At 48.0% G+C, this 15340-nt stretch overlaps 5 protein-coding genes across 5 annotated transcripts; 3 read left to right on the top strand and 2 right to left on the bottom strand.

The window, feature by feature from the left end:
- Positions 1-939: 939 nt before the first annotated feature.
- On the bottom strand, positions 940-2618 carry EPUS_01364 (uncharacterized protein; the record flags this gene model as incomplete). The annotated part of the gene is made up of 2 exons (XM_007788307.1): positions 940-1735; positions 1786-2618. 2 exons carry the CDS (start codon positions 2616-2618, stop codon positions 940-942), a joined length of 1629 nt encoding a protein of 542 aa, XP_007786497.1.
- A 2459-nt stretch (positions 2619-5077) lies between these two features.
- EPUS_01363 (uncharacterized protein) lies at positions 5078-6751 on the top strand (the record flags this gene model as incomplete). Its single annotated transcript, XM_007788306.1, has 1 exon — positions 5078-6751. One exon carries the CDS (start codon positions 5078-5080, stop codon positions 6749-6751), a length of 1674 nt encoding a protein of 557 aa, XP_007786496.1.
- Positions 6752-7467: 716 nt separating this feature from the next.
- EPUS_01362 (uncharacterized protein) lies at positions 7468-7713 on the top strand (the record flags this gene model as incomplete). The annotated part of the gene is made up of 1 exon (XM_007788305.1): positions 7468-7713. One exon carries the CDS (start codon positions 7468-7470, stop codon positions 7711-7713), a length of 246 nt encoding a protein of 81 aa, XP_007786495.1.
- Positions 7714-8379: 666 nt separating this feature from the next.
- On the top strand, positions 8380-8895 carry EPUS_01361 (uncharacterized protein; the record flags this gene model as incomplete). The annotated part of the gene is made up of 1 exon (XM_007788304.1): positions 8380-8895. The coding sequence occupies one exon, from the start codon at positions 8380-8382 to the stop codon at positions 8893-8895; it is 516 nt and encodes a 171-aa protein (XP_007786494.1).
- A 5409-nt stretch (positions 8896-14304) lies between these two features.
- Positions 14305-14931, bottom strand: EPUS_01360 (uncharacterized protein; the record flags this gene model as incomplete). Its single annotated transcript, XM_007788303.1, has 1 exon — positions 14305-14931. One exon carries the CDS (start codon positions 14929-14931, stop codon positions 14305-14307), a length of 627 nt encoding a protein of 208 aa, XP_007786493.1.
- Between the last annotated feature and the right edge of the window lie 409 nt (positions 14932-15340).

Here is a 15340-nt window from a genome sequence, read left to right as displayed (position 1 = left end):
GTGGCGTTGTGAGAGGGGGAGGGGGAGGAGGATGAAGGAGAGGCCGCTGCGGAAAGGGTCTGTGGGTTGTGTTTCCGCAGCACGGCGGTGAAGAACTGGTGCTCCGAGGGGTAGATCCAGTTTCCGGAGCGGTGGGGTCCGGTTTCGCTTTCCGAGTTGGAGGGTGCGGTTGATGCAGGAGAGGAGGGAAAGGCGCGCGGGATGGACGAGATCACTCGTTCGTGGGAGAGGCTGCGTGTTCTCTTGTTCGCTGAAGTGAAGCTTGAGGAGGCTTGCGGTGAGTCCATCGTTTGAGATATTGTGTCAGACGAACATTGGGCGGTAGACAACGGCGTAGATGCTGCGCTTGGGGGTTCTTGGTTTCCATCTCGGCTTGCGGATGACCCCGTTGGCGGCTCCGGACGCTGGGCGGAGGACGCCTGCTGTAGCCATAGTGCACGAGTCTTCGGGTCGACGGGACAGCTTGAGGCAGAGTCTTCTGTGTTTGGCGTTGGCAGTAATGAGGCTTGTGGATGGGAGGAGGGCGTGGGAACAGGTGTAGACGAAGGCTCAGCTGGCGGATCAGCTTTCCACCATCCCATGTTGGGTTGTCGCGAATCTCTTTTTATACCGCCTACCAATCCCAAGCTGCGTCTTTCTCCCCAGCCTGAACCTGCGTACAGCCAGGATAAGGATACTGTAAGGACGCTTGTAGAGTCCGAGGTTGATCCTTTTCTGCCGCTTCTGGCCGCTCTCGGCTGTCAGCCCTGCCAAGTAATTGCCTATCTGGGATATTGGACTCAAATCGTTTTGTTTATGCTTCGTGGATTAGTGAAGCAACCTATGGCTAACCTATGGCTAACCTACGGCTAACATCTCGAGATAGCGAATGTATGGAACAAGGCCCAACAACCACCATGAATGCATAAGACGGCTAAGCGACCATTCCCTCCTGACCTGCTAGTCCTGACCTCCTAGAGCAGCCCGTGTGTTTGCTTCCGCCACAATACTACCCCACCGCTTTGCCAGTTCCAACTCCAATCCGTCAAGCTTGTCTTCCGGTATGGATTTACCTCCAGGGCCCTCCCACGCTCTCACCCTTCGATCGTACGACCAGTTGCGCAAGGCATCACAAGGCGTATCTGCCACTGTCCACCTCGTACTGACGGATGAATGGATGCATTCTTGGGTATTCTCAAGTGGTTGTCCAGGTTTCTGGGAGAAGAACGAGAGAAGCTGTTTCCACCATGGAGGATTCAGCTGACGCTGGGTAAAGCTTCTGGGCTCGCGTATTCTCGGTTTGGTAAGCAGGCGGTAGTACCATAGCATGGAGTCGTGGATTTGTCCGAGACCCCACTCTTTCAATTCAGGCATGGGTGATGAGCCTGTTATTTTCTTGGTTTGGTCTCTAGCGCTGATTTCCATGAGTTTCCAGAACGTGTCATGGTTGAATTGCATCAAGCTCTTTGATTCCAGCTGGGTAATCATCCATGCCAAGCTAAGATTGGCGAGTTCTTGATCTCGATATCCACCACCTCCAACATCACAATGAACTCCTCGAAACCAGCATTGTTTGAGCTCCTTGGGAGAGTTGGTTGGTGCAGCCCAGATGGTAGGAGTGAACGGACCGCGACGCTCGTCAAGTGCCAAAGCCTGAAAGGCGTATTCAATGTTCGACTCGATGTTCGTGTCGACGAAAGCATACATCTTAGAGTCTCTTTGTGGAAGAAACCACACCTGAGGTATGCCAAGTGATCTGACATGCTGTGAGTTTTTGCCATTTCCATGAGATTTCAATCAACGTACCCGACTGTGTCCCAAACACCACAAGCTTTGATGCCAATCGGGGCTTGGTCACTGCGAAGCAGGTCCAGCTCTTTAAGCTTTTGCACGTAAGCATTTTCTTGGCCTGCTACCGTCCTCGGACTTGGTCGCCGATCCTTTGTAGAGCCCCACGGCACATCGGCGAACGGCGTCTTGATCAAACGCCATATGTCGTCGTTCTGATGCTTCCAATCTTGGGATATGGAATAGAAATGTGCCAAACCTGACGCATTCAGTATGCCGATCGTCCTCAGAAGGCTCGAAAGACTCCGAACAGTGAATGCACCTCTGGAAAACCCGAAGAGAAAGATCTCGTCACCATCTTCATAGTTGTTGCAGATAAAAGAATACGCATCTCGAATATTCGAGGTGATGCCTCTTCCCGTAAGTCCTCCGCTCAGCCGCTGCATGAAGGAAGTGCCAACACCTGCCTGATAAAACACCAACTGTGGGACTGGCCGTCCTTGTTCGTCAACACCCTCTTTGCTGATGCATCGACATAACCGTGCAACATTGGATGCTGGCATCAGGTAACGTTCTCTTCGCCAGAACTTCCATATTGGATGAACTCGTTCGGAGTCACTGTCCGCGTCCTGCCATGTACCGTCACAGGCAACGATGATCCTTTTGCGTATCTTGGGTGTTTTGTCCGAGTCTTGAGGGGTTCCCATCGCAGTAGCACCCACACTTAAGTGTGCGACGCCGCCAGTTGTTAGGATACCCTGCAACAAGGGCAAAGAGCGTGATGATCGAGACGACAGCACAGATTTTGTCAGTGCACTTTGGATACTGTTGACATTAGCCAAACCGCGCATAGCCCACCGGGGTCAGCAATAGTAGCACAGTAAGCCGAACCAAAGAGTTGTCCAGCTCAGGTACGACGACTTCAATGTTTATGTAGACGAGGGTAATGAGATTTCGAAGTATGCTATGGAAGACATTATTTGGAGGCCTCAAGGACGCCTGTAGAAAGTCGGAAAATGGGCTACTATCACGAACATCAATGGTCTTCCTATCAACAGCAAGAGAAGGTCAGGCAACGCGGATTGCTTGCGCTGCGGGGTGGCAGCCACAGCTGGCCTTGATCACCTTGTCGGAAAGGACGTTCGAGCTCGTTACAGCAATAGTACGAGTAGTGGCGTTCCACTAGATCAGCTGATGTTCTGGACACGGCGATGGCGTAGCTTATTCCGCTTCTCAGTCAACTGCAAGCAAAGGATAATGGATGCCCGTCTTGCAGCCCTTTTGAACCTTGCTGTATCATTAAGCGTGCTACTTCAAGGCACTCTTGATTTTCGATTAATCACCTTTAGCTTGCAAAGCATCTTGAATTTGGGATCATACATGTGATCCAGAAAGCAACAAACATCGCAGCCTTACCCAGTTGACCAGTTTTGAATAAAGCTGTACTGAGGAAGACCTTCGATTATATCCTCTCTGAATGAACTCCACTGTACTCCATCTTGCTCATAAGCAAGTCTGTAGTGCTGCTGGCCTTTGCATTGGAAGCTGTCCTCAATCGAATGCCACAAATCATTGCTGCCGAGTTCTGGGGCATGTGTGAATCTGGTAGACATGAGATCTAAGTCCAGCCATTAGATTGAATTCCCCTCTTGGCTTTTGGATTATCACACATGTCTGGGGAGCATCGCTATAGTTAACTGTGGGTAGAATGAAACAGCGGCAGGAGGAGCCCGAAACGGCTTCGGCCCGGGCGGCAGGCAATGGAGCGGGGAAGGAAGATCGGTGGATGACCCACCTCTTCCGGCGGCTGTCTTTGCCCAAGACGTGGTGCCCAAGTTAGGGTATAGACGGTACTGAGAGGTGGGAAAGTGGAGGGTAGCAGGAAATAGAGGGTAGTAGAGCGATAGGTAGATTGTAACAGGAAGGGACACAATTGATGATGATGACACAAACAGGACTTTTGAACCACAGCACTTCATAAGCCGGAACAAACTCTGATTGCTCAGACAAAAGCGTCGGAAGTATTTGTGCTGCTGCGTTAGAATTAAATGGAGAGTTTCAACCCTATCTATTTTCGAGACCTAATATATTCAATTTTTACTGAATCTTGTGAGTGGTGAGATTCTCAGTTGTCTCAATAAATCATGGTGGTCATTACTGGGTGTACAGTACTAAAGCAAAAGTTTGGATGCATTGGCACTTTTACACCTAAAATAGCACTTTTCAAGCCCTAATTAATAGACTTCTAGTTAAACAAGTATATCTAATTATTTTTATAGTGATAGAACTTATTAAAATAAGCACTTTTTACGTATAAATATTTTTATTTAGATTTAAATTGACTTAGTAGCTATGTTCTAAAGTGGAACAGAGTCCAAAACCTTAATTTTTTATATGGAGGCCCATACAAAAAATTAAGGTTTTGGACACTGTTCCACTTCAGAACATGACTACTAAGTCAATCCAATTCTGATAAACAAGAGTCTGGTATAGAAAAGATAGATATGATGAATTTCTATCAACATTTCTAAGCGTTACTTTTCAAAGCTCGTGGTTGTAATATAATATCATCTCGAAAAGTGCTATTTTGGGGCGATTTTGGTGGTAAAAGCTGAAATGTATCCAAACTTTTGCCGAGGTACTGTACATGGCACCTGTCACATCAATTTCTTGTCTGCTCGTATTTAGGGTAAAGTTCCATTAGTATGAGCGGTAGAAAAGCTAGTCTGGAGTAGTCTCCAGCGCTAAGTTTAGCGTATTTGCACCACTTTGGGGGCACGACTCCGTAATGGTTTGGAGAGATTGTTGGGGTTCAGCCCTTTCACAATCAGGAAGTGTAACGATTTTCCACTCTGCCACAGCGCCGCTTTCACTAGAGGTGTTGCTAAGCAGCTAGAATGGTACCCAGTGCAGTTGTCTTCAGATTAGTCTCTCTCCTCAATGATCGGATCGGCATGCCCTCCGGAGCACTAATTATCGTTGGTAGTGCAGCACGCTGGCATGAGCCTTGGGAAAATCAAATTGGTACGAGGCGCAGAAGGCAGAACCTCAGTTTAGTAAACAAGTACTTACAGCCCCCAATGTTCTGGTGCAGTGGTGCTCTGCCCAACATGTTAAAGTAAATCTGCGGCTCCCTTCTGATTGGGCAATGAACCGAGCAATTGATGTTACGTTCTGTGTTGCTCCGTTCCTTTTGAGCTCCATTTACTTGACCACTCCTGCCTACTCTTCTCATCGTCTTTGTTTACCCTGATTGTCTCACGGTTTTACGGTTTCTGCCATTACCGCTGTCTCTTATGCTGCAGTCACAATGGGCCTGCCGTACAGCTTATTAGCCAATGTGGATTTTGAATCATGCAAAACAGTGTCGGAGAGGCTGACCTATCAATCCTGCGTGGAGCACTGTGGAAATGGAATCGATATATGGCCTGCTGACCAGATTGCTGAACGATTTACCCTTTGGCTTGTCCCGGCGGTGGTACTAGTTGCTCACTTCCATTACGCATCCATTTCATGGGCGAATACCTTGATCATTGTGTCACATCATTTTTCGAGTCCGATTGACAGCATGCGCAGTATGCTTGCCCGACTCAGCATCCAAAGAAGGTACCTCCATCTTGCGGAGCTAGTGCACCAAGTACATGGAGGCGTGCGCAGCGGATACGAAAGCAACCACGGCTACCTTCACCATTTGAGGACGGCTTCCCGGCACGAGGTTCACGCAGACAGTCAGCATCTCGCAGTCATATGGTGTGCGTATGATGAATTTGGACTGAGGGATGTATCAAAAACACTTGACGATGTTGAAGAGAGCCCCTTAAACTGGCCATGTGATGACGAGGAGTGGCTATATATCAAGGAAGCCGCTTATCAGCTAACGAACAACCGTACGGAATCACAACTGCCAACCTGGATAGCTGTAATTGGTTATCTGGGAGCTATATCTGCTGCTTTTATCCGGACGAAGAGGACGCGACAAAACAATCAAACATCTCATACGATCGCTGTAGTAGCACTGCTATCATACTTCGTCCCACTTGTTCTGGTGAGCAGCACCATCGGCGTATTCCGCTCAGTGCCTGATGCTGTGAATGTCTTGCAACAACTCCATCGGAATATCAGCCGTCACAGAAGAGAAAAAAGCCGCCCCACAAAGCCGGAGCTCTTTCCTCAACTGCAGCTTCCGACTTTCGGGGGAGACAACGCTGCTACATCAGATTATGTTAAGATTCCTAATTCCTCTATGCCAGGACCCGAATCTTGGGACCACGACCTTGAGAGACTTAGAGGATGGCTCAGGATTGCACCTTGGACAGGAATGAACAGTTCATGGCGACCTGGCGCGGCAGTCACCGTCAATAGAGCTCAAAGGAACCACAGACCACGGCAGTTGCTCGCCCCGATCATATTTGTCCTTCTAGGGTCGTACATCCCAGCCGTCGTGCTGTCTTACTTCAGCGGGTCACTTGGATTTGGCTGTCGCTGCATGGCATGGACAATGGTTCTGGGTGTCTGGCTCACAAGCTTCGGCATCGATTATGCAGCAAAGTATCAAATCCGATCTCCCCGGACGCAGTGGATCTGTACGATTTATAAAGACGCGATATGCACATGCTTCCTCATAGGAGCCATCTTGGCCATTCAGGTTGGCATCCTGAACAGCTGCTACTGTCGTGCCAACGTCTTAATGGATCCTGAAAATGCGACGGTCAACCTAGGGGGACTCAAAGATGCCGAGTGGAATTTAAACTGGGTCGTTTGGCCTTCCGTTACCGTCTCTGGTTTCTCTCTCATGATAGTCTTTGGTTACTTGATCCACATCATTGAATTGGTTCAGGGTAGCTGGTGGCGGATCAAGTTCGTCGGCGGCGTCTTGTGTAGAGGTGAGGATGAAAGGTATGAGGACCTGCAAGAGCTCGTCTGGTTGAGCCACAGGCTAGGCACTGCCGGTCTGCAACATCAACTGCTGCGGCACCGCACTTGATCTCGCACGTTAGGAACGGGAAAGTACATCTGCCAGGTAGCCATGAAGTAGGAAGTACAGTTGTCTTCAATCTTCCCCACAAAAGGCTTTGAGCTTTTCGAGTTGCTCATCTGTAAACGCAGATCGCCCGAACCCAGCCGAATAATCAGGTTGTGGACGAGGACCACGTACGGTACTTGCGCTATTCCATCCCTCATTAACGCTTTCAATCAAGTAATCGAGCTGCGTGGCACCATATGTGGTTCCAACAAACATCACTAACTCTTTCGAGCTGAAGGAGCAGGCTCAATATCTCGGTCTGCTCCGTCGCTTGATCAAAGGAGGTATCTGGCACGCAGAATGCGCTTGGTACAGCTTACCTTACAGACTGGTTCATGCTGCGAAAAGTCACGGAGCTTTCAAGCCGGCGTGAATCCATAAATTGGACCGAAGAACTCTACCGCCATCCTCGCCGGCAGGGGCGTCAGCCGGAAGAGCGCTACAACATGGGTCACGATATATACAGCCTTGGGGTCTTATTGGTTGATATCTCCTTAGGAACCGTTCGTGCAATTATCAAGGGCTCCGCCCGTTAGTAAGACATATAAAAGCAGAGCATTAGAGCTCAACTTCATCCGTGCCGACGAGTCGAACATGGTGCCTCTGAGAGCATCATCCGTCATTTCGACCAACATGGCTACCTCTGTCGCGTTCCTTTTGCTCATTTTCAAGGCGAGATGGAAGTCGTCATCGACCAGAAACATTTGCGCAAACAAAAAGAGCTCTTCAAGAAGCCTTTCATAGTGGAGATCATGGGCGCCGGATTCGACAGACCTGCCGACACCGATTATTGGACATGGCGGTTTCCTCGAATGCAAAAGGTCCATGAAGATCGTACTTCAAAAGACGTGGTGAGCTTTGACGAGTTGCAAGAATTAGCCAACCAGTGTCAGCAACTAGCCCCTGAAATGTTGGGGAAGTAAAGAATGTCTGACTCGCAAGACTTCGGACTTCCGATCAGGGGTTGTAACAAGCAGACTGTAGACTCACAAGATCGTCATCCAAACCCTCGTCTTAACTTGCTTACATTTACGAATAATCTCGGCTAAACTCATCCAAGCCCCAAGCTACAGTATATATCGACTCTAACTAGATTCAACGCTTCGTAGCTGTTCTGCCGATGCAAAACATATGGGCAAAAACGTTCAACTGATTAATGTCCACAGGAGGGGCATCCGAACGTATTTCCTCTCACTTTGTTATTCGGTAGTTCTCTACACCTGTACTCCGTAACCATTTACTAATCGCAGGAGCTGCTCCATATCGACCAAGTCTCTTGAGATCATTTGATGCTGGTTGCACACTCTCCTGGCTGGTCTGCTCCTACAATGTAGACCAAGTCCTCATGACATCATCATAGCATCTGCGAAAGGAGCTTGATTGCTGTGACGCTCGGCCAAATGATTGAGCCGCATTGGGAGACGCATTAGCGGACCCTGGTTCGAAAAGCCATGTTTCAACATCCGCCTCGTGGGCCTCGCCATACCGTCTCAAGCCCAAGCCGCTATTATCTTAAAAAATAGACTTTGACCAGGGTAGAGGACTGGGGTTAGGGAAAGCCCACGGAACCTGATGAATCACCGATCACAATGCCAGGTAAGCCTATATTTGGCTTAGAATCTTCATGTCCGCAAACGAAAACAACTACCGAAGTACTGGTAGCAGAAGTCCGAGGCAACAATCCAGGGTCAAACAACAAAAGGCATTATCGCTGGAATAATATACAGACGAGCGTGAGAATATCAGTGACAAGAGATTACCCAGCGACGGATGAGGACTCGAATGCAGAAAGCGATTCCGTAAACGAACAACAGTTGGTAGACAATGGGGACTCTGAAGGCGATGAAGATTCGGACTACGAACCTTCTGCATCGGACAGTGCGGAATTCTCAGAGGAGAAGGATCTGACAGGCGAAGAATTAGCTAGAGGTCAAAAAGAAGTCGCATGGGAAGTCAAAGGACTGATTAGCGCCCAGCACACATTCCTGAACAATGGAGTAGAGCTGACCAGCTCGATAGGGAGTTTGGAGGTGGACAAATATGCTCAGCCGAACAGGGAGAACTCTCAAGAAGTGAAGGAGAATCGTCAGAGGATGACCCAGTAGACATAGAGTCGGCAGAAGATGACTCGGCAGAAGCCGTGTCCGGGGAACGTGAGCAACCGAAAGGAAGAGGAGCGAATCAGCCAATAATAGAAATAGGTTGCACCGCTACAGCAAGGCTTCGGGAGAGAAAGGAGCGATCAGCAAAACGAGACACCAACTCTGTAAAAAGGCCTTCCACTCCTTTGTCTGGACACGCCCTCAACGAAACCAGTATTACGGAATCAACCAGCTGATACTGCGGTACGAGCAGTAAGAGTATTTGCTTTGGAATGGCACCACAGATGGCTTCGCAAGACCATCCCAAAGGACCGTTTCGGGGACTTGATTTGACAGCGGTTGAAAGTACGGACCTCATCCAAGGGGACGAAATCCTGGGGGAGGAATCACGTTTAGATTTTCTGGTTACTACACAACTTAGACATCGTCCTAGCAAGTTCCATCTTCCACTTCAACCTCCCACGATCAAGCCTTCGCTTGTGCTTTCTCTGCACGTTGTGGTAGCACTGACTGTTCTGCAACACCCGTCCGTGCATACACAGAGAGGGAGATTGCCGCAATTAGCACTGTCCATCGTTGAGGGTTATCAATTGCGATAACATCCGCTGTCATGGGTCAAAAAGATTGTCCTTTGGTAGAAGCAACTGGAGGATGCGGAGAACGTTCTACTGTCAGAGAAAAGCTAGTTTACGGTCCTCTGAGGGCCGCGGTCCTTTTGGTCCAACATCTACTTTCCTCTTTGTATTCTTTAGATGGACGAGCAGAAAAGTATGGCTGATGAGAATGCATCAAAATCACTTTGATATGAACTTAAAGTGTGCCGAGCAAGTCAATTGAGGGCAGCATGCATGGGTGGGGTACTCATTGTTCTCCAGGCAAGGGATGTAGGGATGTTAAATACGGAGTAACTGTACATCAGGGTGTAAAAGGGTGCCAAATCAGGGACCCTTTCGACGCTGCTTTTGGCACCCTCTGCACCAACGCTAGACAGGGGACCTGATTTGGGGGTGCCGTTTTTTGCAGAAATCCCCCTCACCCACCCAACTTCATTGTCGCCCTCAATCAGGTTATAACCTAATTTTGTTCTTTAGTATAGCAGAAACGACTCGATGGATCCGAATCCGCATATAAAAAGTTGCTCCCCTCTCCGCAATAACACCATCCCAAAGACCCAGCAATGGCAGTTTCACCCTCCACTTGTGCAAAGCAAAAGACAAAGAGACATTCGCGACCATTCAAAGAGCTGATTAGCAAACTAGGTCAAAGCACTAAACCGACAACACCTAAATATGTGGACAGCACTAAAAAATCGTATAAAAATGCATGAATACGATGGATTTTGTAAGTCTCTTATCCATTTTCTCACTGCTCCTACTATTTTTGTTCTTCAACAGACACTGATCAAGTGTGATTAGGTTCTGTTAGAAAGTCTATGAAGAATCAAGCTACTTTCCTACCCCCGATCCTGTCAAAATATACGAGAATCATTTATCCTACGAAGTCGTTCGGTCATTCTTGGAATGGAGCTGTAAGACCTTAAATATAAAATTGTTGTCCACTCTCTTTACTTTCGCAAAATTTTGGAGGATTACGGTTCGCGTTCATACACATTACCCTGTGGACGAATCTATCAAGATGGACATGAAGAACGTACGGCCCCTATTAGAGATACTCGAAATAGGCGGTCTTGCTAATAGGAGATTCTACCTCATAGTTTATCATAGATCGCTTGATTAATGAGTTTGAGCTCCAGGAAACCGGTCGGTTTAGGGCGGTGATGAATGCGGATGACGTGCTTGACATCCTCCATCACCATTAGGTCCTTAGCGATGAATATTATCCAGAGGAGCGGCAGCGGGTTCAGCACACGGCTTTGAATCTTTTCTGCGTATTGACCACGTCGCGTGCCGGTACCATAGTTGAGTCCACCGGATACCTTGAGCAAAATAAGGCTGTTGAGTATAGAGACATTCAACTTTACGCTCTTCGAGATGAGGGGAACCCGGGTAGTGTGAAACTGGGCATGCTTATCACGTTGCGACTCCTTAAAGGTAGATGAAACCGTGGCAATCCGTCAGTTCTCTCATGGATCAATTCGACATCACCTGCTGACTATGATACTAGATCCTTGATCAAATTTCTAGAGCGACAGGACGTTCTAAGTTTCTGTTTGATCAAAGTCATCTGCGGATTGGCACTCAAGGACAAAGCCTTTACAAGCAAGTAGATCCGCGAGCCTAAGAATATTTATAAAATTAATATTCCTGATCAACTCGCGTCTGTGCCTATCAAGTGGGCTGCAGAGTAATAAAGAGTCCCAGTGCTGCGTCGGTCCGTCTGAGACACGCAGGGGAAGATCTATACTTTACCTCTCCTGGCCGCACAATACACTCAGATGGCGACTTGGAATCGACACCTAGATAAATCTTTTGGTATGAAGGAAAGTTTTGAATTTAAGATGCTTCGTCGTGGTGCGGCGGAGGTACTTCCAGGTAAATCTTGCTCTAATTCTACTCATCCACTTATAGTTCTTCTAACTCGCATAACAGAGGGAGTACGGAATCAGGTCATGAGACATGTTAACGGGTCAATCTATCAACGAAGCTATTAAAACCAGGTCGCTGATGCCGACATTGTATCTGCCTTCATTAGGACGCCTTCCGATGCGGCGATCATGAAATTAATAGGTCACGTGTCCCTTACTACAGATCCTGTTGCTCCTACCAGACCTACATTTACGCAGCGTCTCCAGGCACAAGATGACGTCGAGGTTGTCAAAGCAAAACAGCTCCTTGACAATAGCACGAAGACGATCCAAGATTGTTATAGCTCAGTCGCAGCTGCGAAAAAAATGGCCAAGCAAGATTCGACGGTAAAAACAGAGCTTGAGGACTGTACTCGGCTAGAAAAAGGCTTTAGGAGTCTCCTAAAGCGGAAGGTAGATGAGCTATTTAAGCTTTCACGTCAGCAATATTTTGAAACCCTTAGAGCACAGTGCCTCCAGAACCAATATACTGGCCAAGAGGAGCCTACCGGCCCTTCCATATCAGAATTCCGCTTCAGGGAACGCGAAGGACTGGCAAGATTACTGTTTCCTTCAGCTACATCGATGCCTAAATCTCGTCAACAACAAAACGATGATAGCTGCGAGATCATCCGACTCTATGCATCTCTATGCAGCCGCCGTGAGTATCCACGGCCACGGCGTCAACCGGAACACGCTGATCGAGATGCACATAATACGGTTGGCTTAGACGATGCCGCTGAAAGCACACCCTGCCTCCTAGACACTGATCCTGATGTCTATCCCATCCGTTGTCCCGGAACCCAGTGTCTATTCTGTTTAGGAGATGCCAGTCTGACAACGGGGATCAGAGCCCGGTGCTTCGCTAGTCCCTGGTCGCTGGCTCGGCATGTGCAGCTGCAGCATCTTCAGTACCTTCCTCAAGGAGAGCCGTTCACCTGTCCCCATCCTTCTTGCTCTTTGGACGGGATTTGGCTTGAACATCATGACCATTATAAAAGCCATGCTCTGCGGGTACACGGTATCATGTACTCTTCATGACCTCATGAATTGCTAGGCGTGAGTGCTTATCCTACTGGTTCCTACTGAATAGGTATTGAGAGGGGAAAGGAGAGGGGGAGGGGGAGGGGGAAGAAACAGGGTAGGTTAAAGTGGCGCTTAAAGGAGGATTATATTTTAAGACTGATTTAGTTTATACAAAAAGCTAGATCCCATTTCTAGCAATTTAGAATTCTTAAGTACTATAGCAATAAATTTTCTGTGTCTTTATACAAGGTCTGATCGAGATCCATGCTAAACATCGATAGTTTCTTCTTACTTGTGAAGCGCAGGGAAGAAGAAACGGAGCAAAGCAAAGTGCCCTAATCTCTGGAAGGGATACTGGCGCCACAGATGTATGAGAAGACATCCATGGATTTAATAACAGTGATGCTGGCAGTTTGCAGATAGACACTCAGCAAGAGAAGCTTGCTCGGCTTCAAGCTGTCAGCGCTCGCGCTCTCCAACACCTCGTTATAAACCTCAAAAGATCGACAAATCTTTTGCAAACAATGACCAGAAAAGGCACCGGCACATGCGGCATGATGAAACCTCAAGATGGATTCATAGATGTCGACCTCGATGACAGTTCTACTTGTCTCTACTCTATAGCTATTGTCGCATACCTTGTCGGAGAAAGTGGGAAGGACGTTGTCTTTGAATCTTATTATCGGAATGCCTTCGGAACGGTGCATTCGCAGCGGTGCATTCGGCAACGGTGCATTCGGCGTTTGGGTCTTGGCGGGTATTGCGTCATACAAATTGCTAGTAAATCTACCCATCTTGACCATTTGAATAATATCAAGATTTGACACGGAAATTTACACTATTTACTGATGTTGATGTGACTTCCCTATTAGGAAATGGATATAGAAACCATGGTGTTCCAGAAATAGCTTTATCCCCTTGCCCCTCTGCCTGCTCTGCCCCTACCCCTGCTCTTGCCCTGCCCTGTACCCCGTTTTGGCGCCTTTTCGGCCTCTAACGCCTTCATTGTAGGGGCTCTCTTACGGCCAGCTCTTGATTGCGTCATCGCTGCTGGCGCCGTTGAAGGAGGTAGTATAAAATCCTCATCTATAGCTTCTTCTTCCTCCTCTTTTTCGTCTTCTTCTTCATCTCCAGGAGTTGGGGAGGACTGACGAATTGTGGTGGTGGTGGTGGTGATAGGGATAGCGAGGAAACTGCCTATTCCATCCTGGCCTCTTAATAGTATCGGGCATTCGAGTATTAAGATCATCCTCCTGAAGCTCCTTAGCAAACTGAACAAGACCCTGTTGTGCGTTTGTAGCTGCTCGATCGTAACGCGCACGAGCATAGCCAGTAAGAGTCTCTCTAGCCTCAAGAACTTGCAGACTAAGCCCTGTAATCTGATTCCTATTAGGAGAGATGTAAGAGTGGTATGAGTAAGAGGCAGAATTTCGTGGGGGGGATATCGGTAGGGCGAAAGAACGGTATGTTGGTACCCAATTGGTGATACGAATAGGCTCACCATTAATCCACCAACGAGGGTGTATTAAGGATCGAGGGATAGGGGCGCCATCTTCAAACGGCTGTGCAAGATAATGCTTGCAAGGTATGAGTAAGAAGCAAAATTTCGTGAGGGGGATATCGGTAGGGCGAAAGTACGATATTTTGGTACCCAGTTGGCGATATGAATAGGCTCTACACCAAGACCCAAACGCCGAATGCACCGTTGCCGAATGCACCGCTGCGAATGCACCGTTCCGAAGGCATTCCGGAACTTGCCCATCAGAACTACATGAATGAAGTGAAGTTCCTATATGATGTCCTGCATGATATTGATGTTGCTGTTACTTCCTAATTAGGAACTTGATATAGAGAACGTGGTGTTACAAAGATAGCTCTCTCTGAGCCTCTCTGACTTCTCTACCCTTGCCCTTGTTCTTGCCCTTGCCACTGCCTCTACCACTGCCTCTGCCCCTGCCTCGTTTTGGCGCCTTTTCAGTCTCTAATGCCTTCATAGTAGGGGCTCTCTTGCGGCCAGCCCTTGATACTTGTATCATCGCTGGCGCCGTCGACGGCGGGAGTATAAAAGGGTCCTCCTCCTCCTCCTCCTCCTCTTCCTCAAGGGTATCCCTGGGGGCTATCTCAGGCGCAGAAGGAGGAGATAGGGCCAGCGGAATAGGCTCTCGGCCAAAAGTGAGCGCATAGGCCTCTCTTTCGCGCTGACGCGCCTCTCGTGCAGCTATCTGCTCTCTATCATTGGCGTCACGTTCTGCTGCCTCAGTTCCCGTTATAAGTCGCTTATAAGCCCTATCATGACTCTTCTTCTGCCTATTCCATCCTGCTTTCTTGACGATATCTGGCATTCGAACGTGGAGATCATCAGCGTCAAGTTCTTGAGCGAATTCAATAAGTTCTAGTTGCGCTCGAGTAGCTGCATTTTCGTATCGTTGACGAGCGTACCCTGTGAGATTATCTCGCGTCTTTATGACTTGTAGGCCAAGTCCTGTCATCTCATTTCTCTTAAGAGAGGTATAAGAGTTCTGAGAGATCGAATTTCGAGAAGGGGACAAAGGTAGGCTAGTAACTTGGTAGATTGACGTCCAATTAGTGATTTTGATTGACTCATCTTGTAACCACCAACGCGAATGAAGTAGAGAACGTGGTATAGATGAGCCATTAAGACAGACTTGACGAAGATAGTACTTACAAGGAAGGCCGAATCGAAGTAATAGCTCATAGCTATTACAAGGGGTTAATTCAGTCTCTAATGAGCCATCTTGACATCCTAACTTTATTGCTTGCCACTCAAAAGACAGTCGTTTAATAGCTTGAAATGTAACTATATCTACAAGCCATTGAAATGCTTGTAAATCAAGCGTCCGAGGTAACCTGCTCTCTATAAAAGTCTCTATCTCATTC

Source organism: Endocarpon pusillum, assembly GCF_000464535.1.
Source record: "Endocarpon pusillum Z07020 unplaced genomic scaffold C716229, whole genome shotgun sequence".
NCBI lineage: Eukaryota > Fungi > Ascomycota > Eurotiomycetes > Verrucariales > Verrucariaceae > Endocarpon > Endocarpon pusillum.
Note: the sequence above shows the minus strand (reverse complement) of the source record. Positions and strands in the feature narration are given on the sequence as shown.